Genomic DNA, 24,082 nt, shown 5'->3' on the forward strand with positions numbered 1-24,082 from the left:
ATAGGTTTTTGGGGGCAGGTGGTATTTGGTTACATGAGTGAGTTCTTTAGTGGTGATTTGTGAGATTTGGTGCACCCATCACCTGAGCAGTATACACTGCACTCAGTTTGTAGTCTTTTATCACTCAACCCCCTCCCACCCTTTCCCCTGCGTCCCCACAGTCCATAGCATCATTCTTATGCCTTTGTATCTTAGCTTAGCTACCACCTGTAAGTGAGAACATATAATATTTGGTTTTCCATTCCTGAGTTACTTCACTTAGAATAATAATCTCCAGTTCCATCCAGGTTGCTGTGAATGCCATTAATTCATTCCTTTTTATGGCTAAGTAGTATTCCATGGTATATAAATACCACAATTTCTTTATCCACTCATTGATTGATAGACATTTGGGCTGTTTCCATATTTTTGCAATTGCAAATTGTGCTGCTATAAACATGCGACCAGTTTATCTTTTACCCTTTCTACTCAAAATATTGGTAGTTTACACACCACAATTATAGCATTATAATATTCTGTGTTTTTCTGTGTATTTGCTATTACCAGTGAGTTTTGAACCTTCAGATGATTTCTTATTGCTCATTAATGTTGTGTTGTTTCAGATTGAAGAACTTCCTTTACAGTTCTGGTGTTAATGAAATCCCTCAGCTTTTGTTTGTCTAGGAAAGTCTTTATTTCTCTTTCATAATTAAGAATATTTTTGCTGGATATGCCATTCTAGGATACAAGTTTTTTCCCTCAGCACTTTAAATATGTTACACCACTCTCCCCTGGTCTTTAAGGTTTCTACTGAGAATTCTGCTGTCAGATGTATTAGAGCTGTATTGTACGTAATTTGTTTTTCTTTTCTCTTATTCCTTTTAGGATATTTTCTTTAGACCTTTGGGGGTTTGATTATTAACTGTCTTGAAGTCATCTTATTTGGGTTATATCTGTTTGGTGTTCTATAACCTTCTTGTACTTGAATGTTGATAACTTTCTCTAAGTTTGGGAAGTTCTCTCTTATTATCCCTTCGAATAAACTTTCCACCCTTATCTCTTTTTCTCCTTATACTTTATGGCCAATAACTCTTAGATTTGTCCTTTTGAGGCTATTTTCCTGATCTTGTAGACATGCTTCATTTTTAAACATTCTTTTTTCTCTTATCTCTTCTGATGGTCTGTTTTCAAATAGCCTATCTTCAAGCTAATTCTTTCTTCTGCTTGATCAATTCTGCTGTTAGGATAATCTGATACCTTATATAGTATGTCATTTGCATTTTTCAACTCCAGAATTTCTGCTTGATTTCTTACAATTATTTCAATCTCTTTGTTAAATTTATTTGATAGGCTTCTAAATTCCTTCTCTGTGTTATCTTGAATTTCATCAAGTTTCCTCAAAATAGCTATTTTGAATCCTCTATCTGAAAGGTCACATAACTCTTTTGTTCCAGGATTGGTCTCTGGTGCTTTATTTAGTTTGTTTGTTGAGGGCATGTTTTTGTGAATGGTCCTGATGCTTGTAGATATTCACCAGTGTATCTGGATATTGAAGATTTATATATTTATTGTAGTCTTTGCAGTCTGGGCTTGTTTGTACCATCCTTCTTGGGAAGGCTTTCCAGGTATTCAAAGGGATTTGGGTGTCGTGGTCTGTTTTTGGTCACTGTGACTGTATCTGCATTAGGGGGCATCCCAAGCTCAGTGATGCTAGGCTCTTTCAGACTTGTAGAGGTACAGTGGTGGTCTTGGATAAGATCTGGAAGAATTCCCTGGATCACCAGGTGGAAACCTTTCTCCTCTTCCTTTACTTTCTCCCAAACCAATGGAGTCTGTCTGTAATGAGCTGCCTGGAGTTGAAGGTGGGGTGACACGAGCACCACTGTGGCTGCCACCACTGGACTGCACTGGGTCAGATGTGAAGCCAGCATAGCACTGAGTCTCACCCAAGGCCTAGGATAACCGTGCTTGGCTACTACCTATGTTCACACAAGGCTCTAGTACTCTACAATCAGGAGATGGCAAAGTCAGCCAGGCTATGTCCTTCCCTTCATGTTAGTGAGTTCCTCCCAGTCCCAGGCAGGTCCAGAAATGCCATCTGGGAGCCAGAGCTTGGAGTCGGAAACCTTAGGACTCCACCTCATGCTCTATTCTACTGTGTTTGAGCTAGTACCCAAGCCGTAAGACAAAGTTTTTCCCACTCTTCCCTCCCCTTTCCACAAGCAGAGGAGCCTCTCCCTTGGCCACCACAACCCTAGGACCACAGCAAGTACTGCCTGCCTACCACCAACGTTCACTCAAGACCCAAATATTCACTAGTCAGTTTGTGGTGAATGCTCCCAGGCATAGGACTCTCTCTTCAGGGAAGTGGACTCCTCTCTTACCCAAAGCCAGTCCAGAAATGCTATGCAAGAGCCAAAGTCTTTAATCGGGGACCCCAAGAGCCCAATTGCTGCTCTATCTCACTGTGGCTGAGCTGGTACCTAAGTTGCAAAATCAAGTCCCCTCTACTTGTCCCTGTCCTTTGCTCAAGCAGAATATCTCCCAATAGCCACCATAGCTGGGAATGCACTGCATCACATCTAAAGCCACCATGTCTCTGTGTTTCACCCAAGGCCCATGGCGAGTACAGCCTGGCTACAATTGCTGATTATTTGGGGACCAAGAGATTTTTATTCAGAAGGTAATGGATCCTGCTTCCCTTCAAGGCAGTAGGCTTCCTTTTGGCCCAGGGTTTGTCTAGAAATGTCATCTCGGAGCTAGGGCCTGGAATGGGGACCTCAGGACTCTGCCTGGTGCCCTATTCTATTGTGGCTGAGATGGTATCCAAGTTGCAAGACAAAGTTATATTTATGCTTTCTTCTCCTCTCCTCAAGTGGGAGGGAGGAGTGTCTCCTGGAGCCGTGTGCTGCACTGCTTAGGGTATGGGGCACGCATTCCTTGGTGGTGCATGCACCTGAGGGGTGGTGCAGGCATTCCCTTGGTGACTTTGGCTGGTGTCTCACTAGGTTGCATACCCTCATAGCCCACTGGCTATGAGTCCAGCAGAGCACCAGTACTTGCCCAGGAATTGCAGTATTTGTGGCTTAGACTGCCTTTCAAATTTATTTGGGACCCCAGAGCCCTTCAGCCTGCAGTGGCAAAGATTGCCAGAACTCAGGTTTCTACTACTGATGTGAGTGATTCCCTCTGGCTAGGACTGGTTTAAATTCTTCCTCCACGGGCGCAGGATGAGTTGTGCCCAGTATTGCTTTCTACTGTGATGGGGCAGCACTGAGTTCCAGTGCAAGGTCCCATAATCACTGTCTCTTCCCCAAGCACACAGATTCTGTATCTGCACCACACAGCCACTACCAAGCGGATGAGGGAGGAGTAGTATCAACAATTCAAGACTGTCTTTCCTACCCTCTTCAGTGTCTCTCTCAGTGATAACGATGTTAAAACCAAGTACTGTGGTCATTCACCTGATGTTTGGTTCTTATGAAGGTGCTTTGTGTGTGTGTGTGGAGAGTTGTTTAATTTGGTGTTCTTATGGGGAGGATAATTAGAGGATGATTAGTGGAGGCTTCTATTTGGCCATCTTGCTCTATTTCCCTCAAAAGAAGTTTGTTTCACATAAGGAAACTTAACGGGTGAAAGACCTCTTTTGGTGGTGGTAATGAGATGCCATTCAGGGCAACTGTGCTAGCTGCACCTCAATTTATTCTTCATGGATTAAGTTCCAAAGAATTACATTGTTCTATAGCATGCAATAGACATACTATTTATATTTAACAGCATTTATTTATTTATTCTTTTATTAAACACATTTTATTAGATATCAATTTTGTATCAGATGATATCCACAGCTAGCCCATCCAAGGCTATTTAATTTTTGTCTATCATAACAATGACATGAAACATTCCCCTAACAACACCTGCAACTCTGTCACTTCAGGAAATTGAATTTCCAATGTGATGTTTTGGGGATATAGCAACCACACCATCACCTTATGAAAGTCATGGGGGTTTCTTTTTTTTTTTTCACTCTGCAAATGGTATGCAAGCATAACTGGGTCTTCTCTCAGCTCCAAGTAATTCAGCACAAGTATATCACTTCCTTCTTATCAATGTACCTCATGCCTACAAAATCCCTCTTGGACTGGCTTACAAGTAAAATAAAATGAAAAATGGAGATCGTGGTTAGTTGTTGAATGTGTGTGTGGTAGTGGGTAGTAGGGGGTAAGGTAATAAGAGATAAAGTTGGGGCCACTTGAAGAAAGAAGAGGAAGAGTGAGAAGGAGATACAACTAGACTAAGTGGCTGCTAAGAAAGATCAGGTGCTCATATGACAGGACTGACATCAGTGCAATGTATGTACTTTCCCTGGGGAAGCAGATTGACTTCCCAAATTACCATGAAGCTCAGAGTCAAACAACCTCAATTGAAACCTCAGTTCCATCCTTTGTTAGCTGTGAGACCTGGGAAAGTGACTTAACCTCCTTAAAGTTCAGTTTCTTCAACTGTAAAATGAGGGTCATCATCATCATCATCATGTGTAAGGAATTTTTGTGAGAAATAAAATTATGCATGTAAATAACAGTCTAATGCTTGGCACCTAGACGCCTAAACATCCTCATTAAATGATAGCTAGTATTTATACTTTTATTATGAATAAGTTGCTAATTGTCTGTTTTGAAAGTTAACAATAGAATTTGGGGTTAGAAAGGCTCTTCTGACAACTAAATTGAGGATTAAAAGTGAAAAAAAAAACAAGCTAAAAATGGCAGAACCTTCTTGAGGACACTGAAGATTTCAGGCCTTAGTTGATATCTACAGACATTAAGAAATAAAAGGAGGCTGGGCGCGGTGGCTCACGCCTGTAATCCCAGCACTTTGGGAGGCCGAGGCGGGTGGATCACGAGGTCAGGAGTTCAAGACCAGCCTGGCCAAGATGGTGAAACCCCATCTCTACTAAAAATACAAAAATTAGCTCGGCATGGTGGTGGGTGCCTCTAGTCCCAGCTACTCAGGAGGCTGAGGCAGAGAATTGTTTGAAGCTGGGAGGCGGCGGTTGCAGTGAACCAAGACTGCGCCACTGCACTCCAGCCTGGGTGACACAGCGAGACTCCACCTCAACAACAACAAAAAAAGGAGTTTCTCAAAACAAGTCAATTTATCATCATCTTAGGAGATAAGAGGGCATAGCTGAAGATGACTCTTACCTCAGTTCGGTGCACCAGCTGCTGAGTTGCATCATCATTCATACGAAAAATTTCCAGAAATGGGTCAGATTTACTGAAGAAATCCTAAAATAGATAAACATCAATGAATTGTTTTTCCTCCTGCATTTGATCTAGTCCTGATCAATCAGGAATATTTAATCAACAGGAAAACCCTCTTGATTTCCTATTTTTTATATGTGGAAGGGAGGCCATGCTTGTCCTATCTTCCTGCCCAGTTCTACTCAAACTCTCTTCTCTTTACCTGTGATGATGGGCCCCACCCTTTCTTCCTTTGATCCTCATCCCTGAGATCCACCCTTGGCTAGAATGGACTGCATCTGAAAGCTAAGTTCTTTGTAAAGTCAGTAGTTGGTTAGGTGAAATTCAAAGTATTCTTCAAAGATCAGTTCAAATTCCAGTTCTTTGAAAATCACTGTATCTGTTGTCTTAAATAGGTTCGTTATAGTTATTTTAATGCCTATGTAATGACTACAATGTCTGGATCACCTATAGGTCTGTTTTTATTATCTCTTTCTTAGTTCCACCTCTTGGTATGCTTGTTAATTTTTTATTAAATAGTAGACAATGTGTAATGAAGATTATGAAGGTTTTTACATGAGTCTGTAGCTTCTAGCAAGTGGTTATAATGGGAGAAGTCTCCTGAATCCAATTAGGATTAAGCTATTTAGAGGATGAATTTCTTCAAATGTCTTTAAAGCCCCTATCTATTTCTGATTTCCTTTACTCCTTGGGTATAGTCCTTAAAGGACCCTAACTGAAAACCTGAGTGTTCACGAGGGGTGTTCTTCCTTGACAAGTCTTCAATGCCAATTTTTATTTGTGAGAACCTCAAATGCTCTGTTTATTTTCATAATTTCTTAGCTCTAGGTTTTTGTTCAGTTTCTCTCTATGCTGCTTTTGCTAATTAGCAAACGCCTTGAGATGATAAGCCACTCATACTGTTGGACTACTTGTCTTCTCTGATGCACCTATGAGTCTTTATCCTTTGCTCTCTCAATAGCCCTGAACTTCAGTTTTTCTCCCCAGTCCCATGAGACCACCAAAAGCTCTGCTCAGTTTCTGTTTCTTAGTAGCTATTTTTTTAAACTAGGCTTCCCAGCCTTTCTATCCCCACTATTTTAGGAATCAGCCTTGAGGAATTCCCTTGAGTGGAAAATCTGCACAGAATGTCTTAAGCACCTCCATGGGTTTCTCTTCTGTCCAGTTTCTTGGCCCCTCAAATCTACACTGCCTCAGGACTCTCAAATACATGTCTCTTGTGTCTTTTCTAGTGTTTATATTTGTTTTTAGTGAGAGAGTGATGTAAAATAAATAAGTGCTTCATTGTTGGAAATGGAACCTATCTCTATCCCTTTTAAAAACTTGATTTTTACCCCCAGTAGGTTATAAATTCTCAAAGAGGAGAAACTTTATTTTCCTTTATATTTCTGCTATTTCCTCAGCATTTTCCATAGTGTCTAGATTTTAATAGTACATAGTGTTTATTGAATGAATGAATAAATACATAAATAAGTGAATGGATACCTGGTATAGGATAGGAGGCTATCTGAGCAAAAACCATATTCATCACCATCACATTTTTATTACGAATTTCACCAAGTAATTTTTTTCCAGAAATCTAGACTTTAGCAAAGTAGAATTAAGCCCATATTTGCCTTAAAAGTCATTTATTATTCCTAAATGTTAAGCAAGCCAGAGTCAAACTCGTTATTTTCCTTTGTTTGGTCTCTACTTCTAAATTTTTCCTTACTATCAATGTCTTTACCAGCCATCCTAGTCTTCAGCTCAGCAAAATATTTGTAGGACATATACTGATCACAGAGTTTTTGTGCTTGATGTTAAGATATAAGGACAGATAGAACCTGATCTCAGTCTTCCAAAGTACCATCTAGGTTGCTGGTAAGAAAAGTATACAAATAAATATAACCTAGGGCTAGGTATAAATGAGTGAATGAGTGAATGAATGAATGAAGGTATAAGGAGTATTGAGGGAAGAGAGGGGAGCTGATGAATTTTTAACAGACATAGAGGGGGATACCCCAAGTAATTTAATAAGACTATAGCCTAGGGAAGCATAGGGGAGGAATTGCAGACAATGCTGGCAAAGTTGGCCCCATGATGTGAAGGGCCTTAAATGCTCATCTGAAGTCTTTGCACTGGCCTGGACAGGCAGGGGGAATCATTGAAGGATTTTGAGCAGAAAAGCAATATAGTTGGCTCTGCAGTGAAGAATGTCAGTCTAGAAACTTTGTAGTATATGTTAGAAAGAGGAGATGAGAGGTGGGAATAACTATCTTCCGCTTTGCTTTCCTTCCCATGCAACCAGGAACCAAACACCATGCTCCACAACACCCAGAGTCTGGAACATCCGCTACTACTCTATTTCTGAAGGTGCTAGATTACCACAGCCTTTATCTTGTCAAGACCCCAAAATGGTGGCTTTCATCATAATCTTGCCCTTCAAACATCGTCTCTCCCCCAAAATGGCCCATTTCTCTCTCAGATGCACTTCTAGCTGATTCCCACCTCTATGCATTTACTCATTTGCCCCTTAGGCCAGTTTCTGTTTCTACATGCATCTTAAAAAATTAAAACCTCCTTCTCTTCTCCCTTTCCCTATGGATGTGGGCTACAGTAGCTTGTTCCTGTGTGCCCTTGGGCTCCTCCTGTAACTTCACGCTTTGCCTCTTTAAATAGATTGTTGGTCCCTCAGGGGATGTTTTTATGATTCATACTTAAAAACTGCTAACCACAATGTAAGAACTTCCTCATTTTTTCCCTCTTTACTGTTAATTTAAAACTTTTGTTACCATCACTTTTATTTAAAAATGAAAAATATAGAAAACAGATGACAAAAATAAAAAGAAGGAAAAAAGAACCCATAACTGAATTCAAAATTCCATAACCATCAATAGAATTTTGATAAATCTTTTTCTAGACTCTACATATACTTTTCTGTCTTTCTTTTTAAAAATTTTGTAATCATGATCTATGTACAATTTAGTACCCTATTTCTTTTGCTTGTTGTATACATATTTACATGTTGTATATTACAATGCTTTTTCTATTTTATTTCACATTCTTTTTAAATACCATGAATGAATTAGGCAAGAAGTTATTGTCAGGAGGGCATACTAAAATGTCAATGAAAGAAAGGTCAAGAATGGCCTCTGTCTTCAGGTAGCTGAAAATCTATATGCAGCATACTGGCTTTAGCACTGCTTTCAAATCTCAACTCTACCACATATAATCTGAATAACTGTGGACAAAATATTTAATTTCTCCAAGGCTTAGTTTGCCATTCACAATGGAAGGAGTATCATCCTTTGCCTCATAGTGACATAGAAGAATTAGAGGACCTGGTGCATGGGAAGTGTTGAGTCCATTGCCTGGTACATGGTGAAGACTGAAAAATGTTAGCTGCAAAAATCCTCAACAAAATACTAGCAACCCAAATCCAGTGGCACAACAAAATTTAACCTATTACAATCAAGTACACTTTATTCCTGGGAAGCAAGGTTGGTTCAACGTACACATATCAAAAACCATATGATCATCTCAATAGACGTAGAAAAAAAGGTTTTGATAAGATCCAACATCCCTTCATGATAAAAACCCTCAACAAACTAGGTAGTGAAGGAACATACGTGAAAATAATAAGAGCCATCTATGACAAACCCACAGCCAACATCATACTGAATGGGCAAAAGCTGGAAGCATTCTGCTTAAGAGCAGGAATAAGACAAGCATGTCAACTCTCACCATTCCTGTTCAATATAGTACTAAAAGTCCTCGCCAGAGCACTCAAGCAAGAGAAAGAAATAAAAGGCATCCAAATAGGAAAAGAAGTCAAATTGTCTCTCTTTGCCGTTGATATAATTCTATACCTAGAAAACCCTAAAGACTATGGTGAAAGACTCCTAGAACTGATCTTCAGCAAAGTTTCCGAATACAAAGTCAATGTGCAAAAATCAGTAGCATTTCTATACAAAGTGAGAGCTCCATCAAGAACGACCCCATTTACAACAGCTAGAAAAAATGAAATGCCTAGGAATACATCTAACCAAAGAGGTAAAAGATCTCTGCAAGGAAAACTACAAAACACTGGTGAAAGAAATCATAGATGACACAAACAAATGGAAAAGCATTCCATGCTCATGGATCGGAAGAATCAATATTGCTAAAATGGCCATACTGCCAAAAGCAATCTACAGATTCAATGCTACTTACATCAAACTATAAACATAGTTTTCACAGAATTAGAAAAAGCTATTGTAAAATTCATATGGAACAAAAAGGAGCCTGAATTGCCAAAGTAATCCTAAGCAAAAAGAACAAAGCCAGAGGCATCACATTACCCAACTTCAAACTATACTATAAGGCTACAATAACCAAAGAAGCATGGTACTGGGACAAAAACAGACACATAAGACCAATGGAACAGGATAGAGAATCCAGAAATAAAGCCACATACCTACAGCCATCTCTTCTTTGACAAAGTTGACAAAAATAAGAAATGAAGAAATGTCTCCCTATTCAATAAACAATGCTGGGATAACTGGCTAGCAATATGCAGAAGACTGAAACTTGACCCTTACATTTCACCATATACAAAAATTAATTCAAGATTGAATAAAACTTTAAATGTAAGACCTCAAATTATAGAAATCCTAGAAGAGAACATATGAAATATCATTCTGGATGTTGGCCTTGGCAAAGAATTTATGTCTAAGTCCTCAAAAGCAACAAAAACAAATTGTAACAAAGAATATTGACAAGTGGGACCTAATTAAACTAAAGAGCTTCTGCACAGTTAAAAAAAAAACTATTAACAGACTAAACAAGTGGCTGATAGAGTGGGAGAAAATATTATCAAACTATTTGTCTGGCAAAGATCTAATATTCAGAATTTATAAGGAACTTAAACAATTCAATAAGCAAAAATGAATAAATAAACCCGTTAAAAATTGGGCAAAGGACATGAGCAGACACTTCTCAAAAGACGACCCGCGAGTGGTCAACGTACATATGAAAAAATGCCCAATGTCACTGATTGTGAGAGAAATGCAAATCAAAACCACAGTGAGATACCATCTCACGCCAGTCAGAATGCCTATTACTAAAACGTCAAAAAATAACAGATGTTGGTGAGGCTGTGGGGAAAAGGAAACACTTATATACTGTTTGTGGGAATGTAAATTAGTTCAGCCACTGTGGAAAGCAGTTTGGAGATTTCTTAAAGAGCTTAAAACAGAACTACCGTTCAACCCAGCCATCCTATTACTGGTATATACCCAAAGGAAAATAAATCATTTTGCCAAAAAGACACATGCACTTGTATGTTCATCAAAGCAGTATTCACAATAGCAAGGGCATATAATCAGTCTAGGTGCCAATCAACATTGAATAGGATAAAGAAAATTTGGCACTTATATACCATAGAATACTACACAGCCATAAAAAAATAATGTTTTCTGTAACACCCTGGTTGCAGCTGAAGGCCATGATCCTAAGGGACTTAGCACGGCAATGGAAAATCAAATACCACATGTTCTCACTTCTGAGAGCTAAACATTGGGTACACATGGACATAAAGATGGGAACAGTGGACGATGGTGACTACCAGAGCAGTGAGAGAGGGAGGGGAGCAAGGGCTGAAAAACTACCTATTGGGTCCTATGCTTACTACATGGGTAATGAGATCAATTGTACTCCAAACCTCAGTGTCATGCAATATACTCATGTAACAAACCTGCACATGTAATCCCTGAATCTAAAATAAAAGTTGAAATATTTAAAAAAAGTTGGCTACTATGATGATTATCAATAGAAGAAAAAATTCATGAAGGCATTTTGTAAAAAACTATACAAATATCAGGGGTGATTAGTATTAAGAAGGCATCTGATTCATGGAAATGAAATAATTCATAAGCACCTCAAAATCTCAAGTGTACGCTCAGAAATTCATACCTTCAAAACAACAACTCTGGGTCTAATTGTGTGGTCACTTTAATTTGGAATTTTCAGCTTTTTAAAACTTGATTATTAGCACTAAGATGGCCATTGGGACAGTTCAGTTCAAAAAAGATGAATGAATAGGGCATTTTACTGAAGTGTTGCTGTGGTAAAATTCTTTAATAACACAGAGACCATATTATTCTGCTTTTTTAGTTCAATATAAAAGAAATTTAGCTAAGTAAGAGGGTGATAAGCAATTAGGAAGCAGTTCATACCCATGACGGTGATCTTGAAAATGGAATATTGGACCTAGAAGAAATTATCTGAAAGATGCAGGCATATCCAGTCTGTATAGCTTATTAATTTTGTGACTCTGGGAAATGTCTGATCTGAGTATGCTTTATCTGTAAAATGGAAATAAAGATACTAACTTCTGGGAATATGCTTATGAGTTTTGGGGATAATGTAGGTTAGACACCTGATACTTGGCACACAATAGATGCTCAATAATTATAATTTTCTATCATTAATGCAGACCAGATTACAGTTTCAAGCAGGCATACTTAAACACAGTAAAATCACATCACAGCAGGTAGAGATTTTACATTGTTTTAGAGTAGGGGTCAGCAAACTATGGCACATGAGCCAAATCTGGCTCACTGTTTGTTTTTGTGAATAAAGTTTTATTGGAACACTGCCACACTCATTCATTTTTGTATTGTCTATGGCTGTTTTCATGCTTCAAAGGCAGAGCTGAGCAGTGGGGACAGAGATCAGGTGTCCTGCAAAACCTAAAATATTTATCAACTAGCCCTTTTTTAAAAAGTTTGCCAACCTCTACTTTAGAGACAGATTTGTTTACTTATATTGCACCCCATCAAACTAGCATCATGGGAACACTGAAAATGCAGTCTATAATGATTACTATTACATATGTGGAGACCACCAGTGTCGGAATTAGTTCCAATGCACCAATATGAATACTTTCTCAAGAATGGGAAAAGAAAGAATCCTTTGTCAGCTTGAATGTTCCAAAGTGATTATTACATTTCTGTCTCTACTTACTTGTTAGATTAATTGCCGACTAGTTGCTAATGTAACAAATGTGCTTTACAAGTTAGAAAGTCCCTTTCTCTACTAAGTGAATTGCATTAACATTAGATAAATAAGTTATTTATCACAAACCTAAGCTATTTTATGTACTCACTCTCATTGAAGAGTGGGGAGATGATTGCTAGTCTGTTGAAAGACAAGTTAAAAATGACTGTTTCTGTCAAAAAGAATGGTGCATTTCTCTGTCACTGTGGTTTGCAAAAGTACTTAGTGCTTTCCCATATACCCTATAACAGGGGTTCTCAAACTTTTGGTCTTAAGACCCCTTTACATTCTTAAAAGTTATTGGGGATCCCAAAGAGCTTTTGTTTTGTTGTATGTATTAATATTTACCATATTATAAAACTGTTAAATTGTTAAAATATTGGTTACATTGTTTAAAAATAATAAAATAAACCTACTACATCATAACAAAAATAGTATTTTAATGGAAAAATTATTATAATTATATTTTCCAAACTTAAAAAATGGTGAGAAGAATGGTATTAGTTTACATTTTTGCAAACCAATTTAATGATTAGCTTAATAGAATGCAGCAGAATCCTTATATTTGTGCTGTATTCCATCTGTTGTGATATTAGGCATCATGCAGCCTCTGGAAAACTCCACTTTACATGTGTGAGAGAATGAGAGTGAATAAAGAAAATTATGTCTTGGCACTATTATGAAAATAGTATTGACTTCATGGGTTCCCCTGCAAAGGTATTGGGACCATGCATCACACTTGGAGGACTGCTGCCTGACCTCCCCTCTTACCTCCCCTCTTCCTGGCTTCCTACTTCCCTGAAATACATGAAAACATTTCCAAGTCTTCCATATTCTGAGACCAAACCACCTTCTATTCATTAACTCTCTGCTCCAAAAGACTTAGATTTTGTCAGGCAATCTGTTTGAGTCCCTCTCTTGCACTGATTTTTTTGTGAGTGTGTGCCTGTGTGGCTTTCAGTAAGTCATGCCACATCTCTGAACTTTAAAATTTTCATCTATAAAATAAGGCAGTTGGATTAGACAGTGGCTTTCTACCTAAAGTATGTAGATTCCTGGGGGCTACCAGAGTTACTGCCAAGGGACTGGAGATCCAGGCATCCTACAACCACCGTCTGAATTGGATATAGCATATTTTTCCCTACATATTCATACTTCAATTTTTAAATGTATGTAGAAACTAGTGACTTTCATGATATTCATTAACATAATAAAAAATTAGGAGCATTGTTTATTTTATAGTGACTTTTAGTCATACAATAACTAGATACAGTAAGTTTTAACTGCTAACATGTAGATAGTTATAAAATTGTTTAATGCTAAAAGCTAGAAAAGGGTCCTCCTTGAGAGCATCTGGGAACTATTTTTCCAGCTGTGACATGAAATAATTATATTATTTTATTCTATTTCTATCACAAAAATATTGTGGCAGTTTGCATTTTGTAAACATGACCACCGCCAGTTCATAGTCCACATGCTTTTTCTCCAATATGATTTTGCCACTGCCCTAACACGATGTGGAGTCCTAGAATCTGGGCTGGCCTTATGACTTACTTGCAACTAAAAGAATGCAGCAGCAGTGATGATGCATGACTTCCAAGGCCAGGAAGGGGTGAGAAAAGGCCACCGAGCATCTCCCTTGTTCTCTTGAAATGCTTTCTCTGGGAGAAGCCAGATACTCTAAAGGAAGTGTGACTACCCCAGGACCACCAGGTAGGCACTCTGGTAGACTGTTCCAGCTAAGCCCAGCCATTCAGCCATCTCATGTGCCAGGCATGTGCGTAGAGCTAGTGTAGAACCTCCAGACAAGCTCATCCACAAGCTGAGTACCACTGAGTGACTTGCATCAACATCATAGACAGCAGAACTGCCCAACTGAACCCTGATTGAATTTCTGACCCTCACAATCATTAGCTATAACGGAATAGTTCTTCATTTAGGTTGCTAGATTTGATGGTTTACCACACAGAATAGATGGTTTACCATGCAGCAATAGAAAACCAGAGCAGTAGTGTTGTGTCTTTGGGTAAATCATCATACCTTGCTGAGCCCTCATTTCCTGAAGAGGTTGTGTGAAATGATCTTTATGTTATCATTTTACTCCTCCATTCTACAACTTTGCCCTCTTTCCATCTGAGACCATTTACCTTCCAGTCCAAACTGGAGCAAAGGCCTCTGATTTGTTCTCTGAATTACTAAGGATCTGGACAAGACACAGTCACATTATGAAGGAACTGGGGTCTCCAGCACTGGGGCATTCAGGCTCAGCAATGGCCAGGGTCCTGGACAATCAGTACAGCCAATGGTGGGAATAGCCATTTAGAACCATTGTAAGTGCTGCAGGGGGCTCTTTCAATTCTATGAGCAAGTGTTCATTTGACTAAAGGGAAACTGCTCAAACACTTCAAAGCCAACTGGTCCAACAAACCTCCAAGCCCCCTTTTACTATAACATAAATCAGATGACAAACTAGAGGTACTTAAGAGCCTACTAAGTGTAGAGAAACCATTATAAGCCATTAAGCAAGTAGCTTAAAACTGCTATACACTGACCCTGTGGCTTATAATAGCACCAGGGAAGATACTATAAAGAAGTTTTGTGAGTTTTTCTGAAATTTGGGGAGATGATGAAGGAGAAGGAGCATAACAGTTGTGAAAAGGTGAAGTTAAAACCTTGCTCCCAACTGACATCTATGCACACTGCAGTTCCCAGCACCTAGTTCATGCTCATGTTAAGAATGGAGCAGTCTGTGATGGTTTCATATAATCTATTCGAGACACTTTTAAAATCCAAATATAATTAGTTTATAAGGATAAAGTATTTCCTGATGTCCCCAGGTAGAATAAGTTGGCCTTACCAGGACACACTATTATATATCACTTATCACATTCTATTGTGGATATATTATTACTATATCATTTGTTTTTTAGATGTATGTTTTACTTCAATGATGAATTCCAGGTTGCAGATGTGAGAGTGGAATGTCCATTTTTGATATGCCTTTTTTCCAGCACCTCATGCATAACAAGCACCCAACAAAGGTTTGGAAAATGAATGATGAATGAATGAACAAATTAACAAATAAAAGAGTGAACCAGTGAATGCATAAATGGGCTGACTATTAATACGCGATAAATAGGAGTTGTACAAATGAATAAATGTGATACCACATAAAAAGCTCTTAAACCTGTACTTGGCAAACATAGGTGCTCAACAAATGTCATTTTTCTTCCCTTTCACATCTTCTCCTCTCCCTTAGAATGTCCCTAGAAATGGGGTTAAATCATATTTACCTGTGCACATCTCACCGGTGGCATTTGGAAACAGTCTTGGTGTCATAGAATTGTCCTGTTTTAATTACAGTCCCTTCCCTTTCTCATTAATTGCTCCTTAATGTGGGGGAAACTTTACTTTGTAGACCTCTCTGAATTTTTGGATCTGTTTGATAATGTGGGTGGAAAGGGAAAAATAGTTGCAGGGGGAAATCTGATTAAACTGTGTGCTAGCTTTGTTACTTCCTTCAATAAGGTTAATGCCAAACACTTTACCTTGTCATCCAATTTCCGTGCATTGAATGCAAGCTCAACATAGTCGTCATTGCCAGATAATTCTTCAGCAATCACCTAAAGGAAAAAGCACACATCAGCTGCAATAGAGGGTGAACTCCTTAGCTCCAGAACCCATGAGCAAATTTAGTTCCTGTTTGGTTCAAAACTCAACAAAGACAAATGTTGGGCAAAGAGTTTTTCCACAACCCTAGTGACTACAGCACAGCAATTCTAGGTATTCAAGGGAACTCCCTGGAATAGACAATGGTAAATAACTAGACACCATTTATACTGAGCATGAGAACATAAGAGATGGGACCCAAGCTGAAGGAAGAAATAGAAGAGCAGTTTGGAAGAGCTTCTTTCTTTAAAGGTCACATGGCATTGGATAGTATTTCTATAATTAACTACAATGTCTCCCTTTGGTAAATTACAGAGAAGGAAAAACAGCAATATTTCTTTTTGAGTGAGACCAACAAGAAATGTTGGAATAAACTAGTTTTTATGTCAAATTTTTCTAATTCCTATTTTTCAAAAGACTGTCCCTGGGTTTTCTGAGATGAAGATATGGGTATACGTAAGGATTTAAGCCCTAACACCCAAGTACAGACCATTCCTGACAAAGATTTTGGTATAAGTGAAGAAATTACTGTCTAAAAGACTTTCTCATAATAGGTCATTTTCCAATACTTAATAGTTAGTGACTCTCAACAAAGCCTTGGAGCAGAAATTGGTGGAGAAAGTCAGGAGAAAAATAATGACAACAAAAGCAACAAAAATCTAGAAGCCAGTCAAGTTGCAGATAAGTTAAAACCTTTATAAATAATGTTAGGATTTACCATGTATTCTGTGGCCACAGCACATGGATACGCTTATCAAATTGCTTATATCAAGATACTAATAATTCAGTTTTACCTCTTTTCTATCTGAGCTCAACAATTCCATTATGAGTTGGGTCCATATACTTTCAATAGTCACTGGTAATATTCCAAATATTTTGGAAAATTTAAATTATTTACACTTAATCTTAAAGCTAAGATGGCTACCTTAAGACAGATAGACCCAAAAATGTGTGAACAACTGAGAGTAGAGATTGTGAGTCCAGGTATATAGGAAAAACTCTAGAACTGGTTGATAACCCAAGAACTATCATATTTGTATTTTTCATTTGGTCCTCTTTTGTCCCTTACCACCTTAATGCCTCTTATACTTCATTTGATTACTGACCCTTAAGTATTTTGTGGTCACAGACACCTTTGGAAAACTGATGAAAGTTATGATTTTCACCATCTGCAGAGACCTAGAAAATTTCATGCACCTTTTCAAGTGTTTTCTAGAAGCTATTAAAGCCAATGTTTTGATCTAAAGACTCAAAGTTGAGGAGCATTTAAATACTTAAAATTAAATGGGGCCAGGGGCAGTGGCTCACGCCTGTAATCCCAGCACTTTGGGAGGCGAGGTGGGCGGATCACGAGGTCAGGAGATCGAGACCATCCTGGCTAACATGGCGAAACCCCATCTGTACTAAAAAAATACAAAAAAATTAGCCAGGTGTGGTGGTGGGCGCCTGTAGTCCCAGCTACTCGGGAGGCTGAGGCAGGAGAATGGCGTAAACCTGGGAGGCGGAACTTGCAGTGAGATGAGATTGTGCCACTGCGCTCCAGCCTGGGAGACTGGGCAAGGCTCCGTCTCAAAAAAAAAAAAAAAAAAAAAAAAAAAGAAAAGAAAAATATCAAACTTTTCTTGGATATGTGGAGAAAGAAAATCTCAGGATATCTCAGAGAAAATATGGCAAGATGAGATTTTGTTCTTTTGAGAAAGAACCATAGCAAATTCATACCTGGATCTACTGGTTTTGTGGGCTTTGGGAGTGAACCCGTGGGTCCATAGCTTTTCAGAGCACCATCAGTGTCTTCAAAGAACACTTTGATTCATGACTGAAGATGGCAGTCAAGAAAAAGCTTTAACATGACAGTGTCATTTGATATATTCAAGCCACAAACTCAGGTAAGTTCTTGTGAGAATGGCCACAACTTTCACTGACAGCTCTTTTGAATTTTTTCCTGTGCTTAAAAAAAAAAAAAAAAAATCAGGGCCGGGTGCAGTGGCTCACACCTGTAATCCCAGCACTTTGGGAAGCCGAGGGGGGCGGATCACAAGGTAAGGAGTTGGAGACCAGCCTGGCCAACATAGTGAAACTCCATCTCTACTAAAAATACAAAAATTAGCTGGGTGTGGTGGTGGGCACCTGTAATCCCAGCTACTTGGGAGGCTGAGGCAGGAGAATCATTTGAACCCGGGAGGCGGAGGTTGTAGTGTGCCGATATCATGCCATTGCACTCCAGTCTGGGTGACAGGCTGAGACACTGTCTCAAAAAAAAAAAAAAAAAAAAAAAAAAAAAAAAAAAAATTGGTTTCTCTCTAGTTAAAAAGGAATGTTCAAAATAACTCAAGAAGTTCGCTTTCTGGCAATTTGCCTCTCTAGCAATTCAGAATTTCCTTGTAGTTTTTTCTACCTTGTTTCTTTTGCTTGTCTTTTTGTTTGTTTGTTTTTTCACTCCATACATCCAAATGGTTGGACAACATCCTTTACCTTTTTCAATGTCTCTAATAGAAGATGTTGAACTTTCAAATACCAGGCATTCCATTCAAAAATGTAAGCTCTTATTTAGAAATACTTCTAGCATTACCCAATAGAACATTCTGCAATTATAGAAATGTTTTATAATCTACACTGTCCCATATGGTAGCTGCTAACCACTTGTAACTATTGAGCACTGGATATGTGGCCAGTGTGATTAAGGAACTGAATATTTACTTTAATTTTAAATAGTTTTATTAAAATTTAAATAATCACATGTGGCTAGTGGCTACTGAATCACACAGTAAACCTCCAAACTATTATATCAAAGAGGAGTGTTAAATGCTGAGCTCTTTGTTTGTCAGGCAACAAACCAAACCTTGAAGTAAATGCTATCAAAGCAAAATTTTAATTCTCAAAATAAATGAGAGACAAGGACAGGTAGCTTTGAAGCTTTGATTGTGTGAAAATGCTAGACAATTCCGTAATCTCACTGTGCTCAACAACTACATCTTTCTCCTCCACTAAAATCTATCTTGCAATTGCAGAAGTGCTTACTAGAATTAAATAACCTTACTTTCAAATGCTTTTCCTTTTTTATTTTTCCTAGAGTTAGAAGGATCAAAATTGTATTGTCAGAAAAGAGAAAGAAAGAAAAATAAGGGAGTGATTTCAATAGTTCAGTAGTTGTGGCACCAACTCCCAATATCAGAAAGTCTGCTTCCCAAGTGTCCGGTTTGGGCTGGCCAGTCCGCCCAGGCTCTCCACTCAGGCAGACAGCTGCTTAGGGAGTGCTTGCTTACCGTGATGGAAGATTTCCCTGCTGTGTTCCCATGCTTCAGCAAGGATTTGGACAGCTTTCTCTGGGAAACAATCTGCAAAAAAGGAAACAAAAGGTAACAAAAGGTAGAGATACTAGTCATTTAACTGCAGATCTATCTTTAAAACCTTTTTTTTCAAAACTGCATTCACATTTGTGTCAATTTATATTTCAGGGTTTGTCAATGAGCCTCTCCTAATATAGGTTATTCCCTTTTCTCTTTCTTCTTATGGTGTGTGATATGAGACAGTTAGTGAGTGAAGAATTACAGATAATGCAGTCAATTGGGAGGTGGCTTAATTGTTGATGAAGGATGTATATTAAAATTAGACAGACAACTTTAAACATGTATGTTAAGACAAAGTAGATAAAGTTTCAAAATGATCTCAAATATATCATTAAGCCTCCAGGCAAAGTGGGGGATGGGGTGCAGGGAGGGAAAGGAACTAAAGGGCTAAATATAACTTCTAGAGTTCTATTTTTAATATATTCATTAGGAAGTCATAAAGTAAGTCATCAGAAAATTGATGCTCAGACAAGTCAATAGAAGTAATTGGGGTTCTCTTCATGATTCAATGCCAATGCACCTGTGCAATGACAACTAAAATCATCATCATATTGAAAGCTATTCCTAGCAGAACTTGCCCCATTCTCTTTTTCCTCTTTCTTCCTTTTTTGAAAGAGAAGTTTGACAAGGCATTGAAGCCATGGTTGGTTGGCAACCCATGATTCTCAAAGGAGAAAAGAGCTAAAAGATCTAGAACTAGAAATCCCATTTGACCCAGCCATCCCATTACTGGGTACATACCCAAAGGATTATAAATCATGCTGCTCTAAAGACACATGCACATGTATGTTTATTGTGGCACTATTCACAATAGCAAAGACTTGGAACCAACCCAAATGTCCATCAATGATAGACTGGATTAAGAAAATGTGGCACATATACACCATGGAATACTATGCAGCCATAAAAAAGGAGGAGTTCATGTCCTTTGTAGGGACATGGATGAAGCTGGAAACCATGATTCTCAGCAAACTATCGCAAGGACAAAAAACCAAACACTGCATGTTCTCGCTCATAGGTGGGAATTAAACAATGAGAACACTTGGACACAGGAAGGGGAACATCACACACCGGGGCCTGTTGTGGGGTGGGGGGAGGGAGGAGGGATAGCATTAGGAGATACACCTAATGTAAATGATGAGTTAATGGGTGCAGCACATCAACATGGCACATGTATACATATGTAACCAACCTGCATGTTGTGCACATGTACCATAGAACTTAAAGTACAATTAAAAAAAAAAAAAAGAACCAAGTTGAAGCTATACTCATGCTTAGAGGGAACAACATCATCCATTGTGGCTGGAAGCTTCTATTTAACATGGTCCACAATGATCCTATCTTCATAATATTCATGCTATTGTGTAATATTCTCCCCTCAAGTGTGGGATGGACCCAGCGACTTGCTTCTAAAAAATAGAATAATACAAAAGTGATGGGATATCACTTCTGAGAATAGGTTACAAAATGACTGTGACTTATCTCTTATCACTATCTTATATCTTATATCTTACCACTATCTCTCATTCTTTCTCTCTCTCAGAGCCTTTGCTCTGGAGGAAGCTAGCTGACAGATTGTGAGTAGTCCTATAGACAGACCATGTGGCAAGAAACTGAAGTCTCTGGCTAACAGCCAGGAGCATAAGCCTGGAAGAAGATTCTCCTCTAAGTTGAGCCTTGAGATAACTGCACCTTGATTGCAGCTTTATGAGAGACCCTTGCATCTGGCACTAGTAGAGACTTGGTGTTTTCATTGCAGTAACACAGAGACAAAAACATATGAAGAGGACTCAGAAAAGCCGTACCCTGATTCCTGACATACAGCAACTGAGATAACAAATGTTTGGTTTTTTAAGCTTTTGAAGTAATTTTTTTAAGTTTTGAAGTAATTTTTTATTAGCAGAGAGCAATGATACCATACACATATTATTCACAGAAAGACAGGAAAGGAGATCACCATGAAAGGCCAGGAGGTAAACTCATTCTTTGAAATTTTCATTTATTTTTGTCTCTGTGTTACAGCAATGAAAATACCAAGTCTCTACTAGTGCCAAATGCAAGAAGTCCAGAGAACTTCCCTCGGACAAGCAGATTTAAAGATCTTGATGTTCAGTCTGCCATAATCTGAAAATATTTCTGTAAAAAAATCACCTGGTAATGATGACGATGATCATGATCATGATTGTGATGATGATGACAACAATGATAGCAATGTAGCAATGGAAACTCTCACTTAAGGAGTACATATTATGTTACAGATGCTTTATTCATTCTACAAATATTTATTTGGCCCCCACTGTATGCTAGACTTGGTGGTAGGCACTAAGAATAGAGTGGTAAGTAAAATCTGATGCAATGTCTAACCTCATGGAGCTTACAGTTTCTCTGCAGGTTTTTTCCAGCAAGGGAAGTGGGGAAGACGCATGAGTAAATGACAAAACAAGGGTCATCTGTAAGCAGTAGCCATGTCAACATCTGACTAAAGAAAGGCAACGTATCCCATTTCCCAAACAAATCTGGTCTCAGAAATACTAATGTCCATTGTCATTGTGTTTCATCCACATTGGTCACCTACTCCTCTGATGTCAGGAGACCCCAACAACCCTCTCGGCCCTATAATAGCCCACTCATTGCATTAGCAGGTGTGGGTAGACCATTTTTTACAGACAGTGTCTTACAAGATTCACATTATCTTTATTCAAGGAAGAGTAAAGGAGACTAATCCCAGGAGAACCTGGATGGCCATAGTTCTCTCTCCTCATTCTTAACTTATCTAGAAATACCAATGTTCCATTTGCAGGGAATGAAGAAAATGCTACTACATGCCAGCTTTTGCCTTTTGCAAATGCTAGGAAGATAAGCAATTTCCCAGGAAATATCCCTTCTTAGGAAATGGGCATTTGGGTATACAAATGGTGTTTTACAGCCTCGAGGTTTCCATCTCAGCTCCAAGGAATGAGTAATAATCAGGTTTTCGAATTTTTCATTGTAATAATGATGGACAAGAAATGAGTTGCCATTGATGTTGCTATTCTCAGGACAGCTGGGCAAAAATAGCAAAGAAGCCCAATTGGAGCAGTGATCTGTAGAGAAAAGCCTATTTGTTGCAAATCCCAGTTATCATGTATACTTTGTTGCAGCTGTAGCAACTGCACCCAGCTCAAAAATGCTTTAGGTCTTGACAGAAGATGAGAAAGTCAGAGTCACAAGGACTCTCACCCTGGCTTCAGCTGACATTTGAGGCCAACAAATAGCAAATTGTGCCTGACATCAAGGTTAAAAGGGATGCATTTATCAGAAGTTCCTTAATTTGATTCTTTATACCCTATGATGGGGTTACAGCTGCAAACCTTAGTATTCAACAAAAGGGTGAAGTGTAGAGGGAGGAAATAGAAGTTGAAATACTCTTTTTAGCAAGGTTGGACCACAGAGGCCTTAGTACCATTAGCCCTCTTATCTGCATCCACCCACGGATCTGGGGAGAAGTGGTTCTTCTCTAGTAAAGTGGACAATGGCTTCTAACAGCATGGGTCTTCAATTTTAGAAAAATGCACTGTTTCATTAAGTGGGAACAAAGCAAGGAGAATAAACTGCTCAGTATTTCAACAAGTTTATATTCAGCTGAACTTTATTCCGAAGTCTTTCAAAACAGTCATTTTGGGAACTAGAGAGTCATTTTTCATGAGGCTGTTTTTATTGAAAATATTTTCAGAAATATTTTTTGATATTCTTTAAAACAGTTACAATAACAAATATTTATTGAATACTTTCTAGGTACCAGTTACTGTTCATAGGCTACAATGGTGAGTAGAAACAGATTAAAAACATCTTACAATGTAGTGAAATCTCTGCTAGCTTTAATTTGATGGCCCCAAAACATGCATTATAGAACTTTTATTCCTTAAAAGGTAAATACATATTATTTGAAAAAGTGTTTGTGTAAATAAGTTTGGAATTTATAGGATTATACAGTTTAACATTTCAACTACAGGACTTCAACAGAGCTTTAGTTGTGAATCCCATGAAACAAGCATTCCTTACACTTGTTTGGCCCTAGAATTCTTTGGTACAGGGGTCTCTCTAGTGTTTTGGAAACTCCTAGTACAATTACTAGGACCAACCACTACAGAGAACTAAGGTTTCCTGGTCTCTCACTGTAGCAGGCAAGGAAAACCTGCCCAGAACTTCCCAGGCCTCCCGCTTGCAGAGCTGGTAGGGCTTCCAACAGCCAATTCAGGCATCTCTTTGCCTGAAAGTTTCCTCTGGTATCCATGGCTACCATCCACAAGCACAGCAAGATGGAAGTGGGGAGGTAGGCATCCCTTGGAAGCAGATCTCAACCAGTGACTGATGGTCTTTGGTACATAAATATCTTGGCTCTTTTGACTCAGTAGTGAGGGCTGACACTGGGTGTTTGTTCAATATGGGTGCCTGACTTGTCCCAGTGAAATGAAGCTCCAGTTTCTCTTGGTGGTGATTTGTTAACTAATGCACCCTTCATTTTATTGGCTGTTTTCTCTTTGCTATCTCACTTCTCTTTTTTCTCTCCTGCTGTTTCCTTCACCTCACAAATAATCTACTTACCCTCTAATGCTTGACTGTGTGTGGAGGAACACAACCAAGACACTTATTCTGTGACAGATGATATGGGGAACACTTAATGCTAATTAGATGAATCATTTCTTGTCATTTAATGATAATTTATGAAACTTCATTTAATGATCATTTCTTGTCATTTAATGATTTAACTCTTTCTTGTCTCCAAGCAATTGGGATGAAGGAATCAAGTCTTAGAAAAATTAAGGA

At 38.5% G+C, this 24,082-nt stretch overlaps 1 protein-coding gene across 5 annotated transcripts in view; it reads right to left on the reverse strand.

Annotated features, from left to right (window-relative positions):
- The window catches only part of CPNE4 (copine 4), a 746,304-nt gene that overhangs the window by 145,955 nt on the left and 576,267 nt on the right, over positions 1-24,082 (reverse strand). For all 5 annotated transcript variants that reach the window (XM_055110462.1, XM_055110464.1, XM_055110463.3 and 2 more), the window contains 3 exons: positions 19,193-19,264; positions 15,809-15,883; positions 5,184-5,267 (listed from right to left, as the gene is read on the reverse strand). In XM_055110462.1, the coding sequence (XP_054966437.1) occupies positions 5,184-5,267; positions 15,809-15,883; positions 19,193-19,264 (231 nt within the window). The remainder of the gene's footprint in view (positions 1-5,183; positions 5,268-15,808; positions 15,884-19,192; positions 19,265-24,082) is intronic.

The sequence above is a fragment of the Pan paniscus genome, chromosome 2 (assembly GCF_029289425.2).
Source record: "Pan paniscus chromosome 2, NHGRI_mPanPan1-v2.0_pri, whole genome shotgun sequence".
NCBI classification, from domain to species: domain Eukaryota; kingdom Metazoa; phylum Chordata; class Mammalia; order Primates; family Hominidae; genus Pan; species Pan paniscus.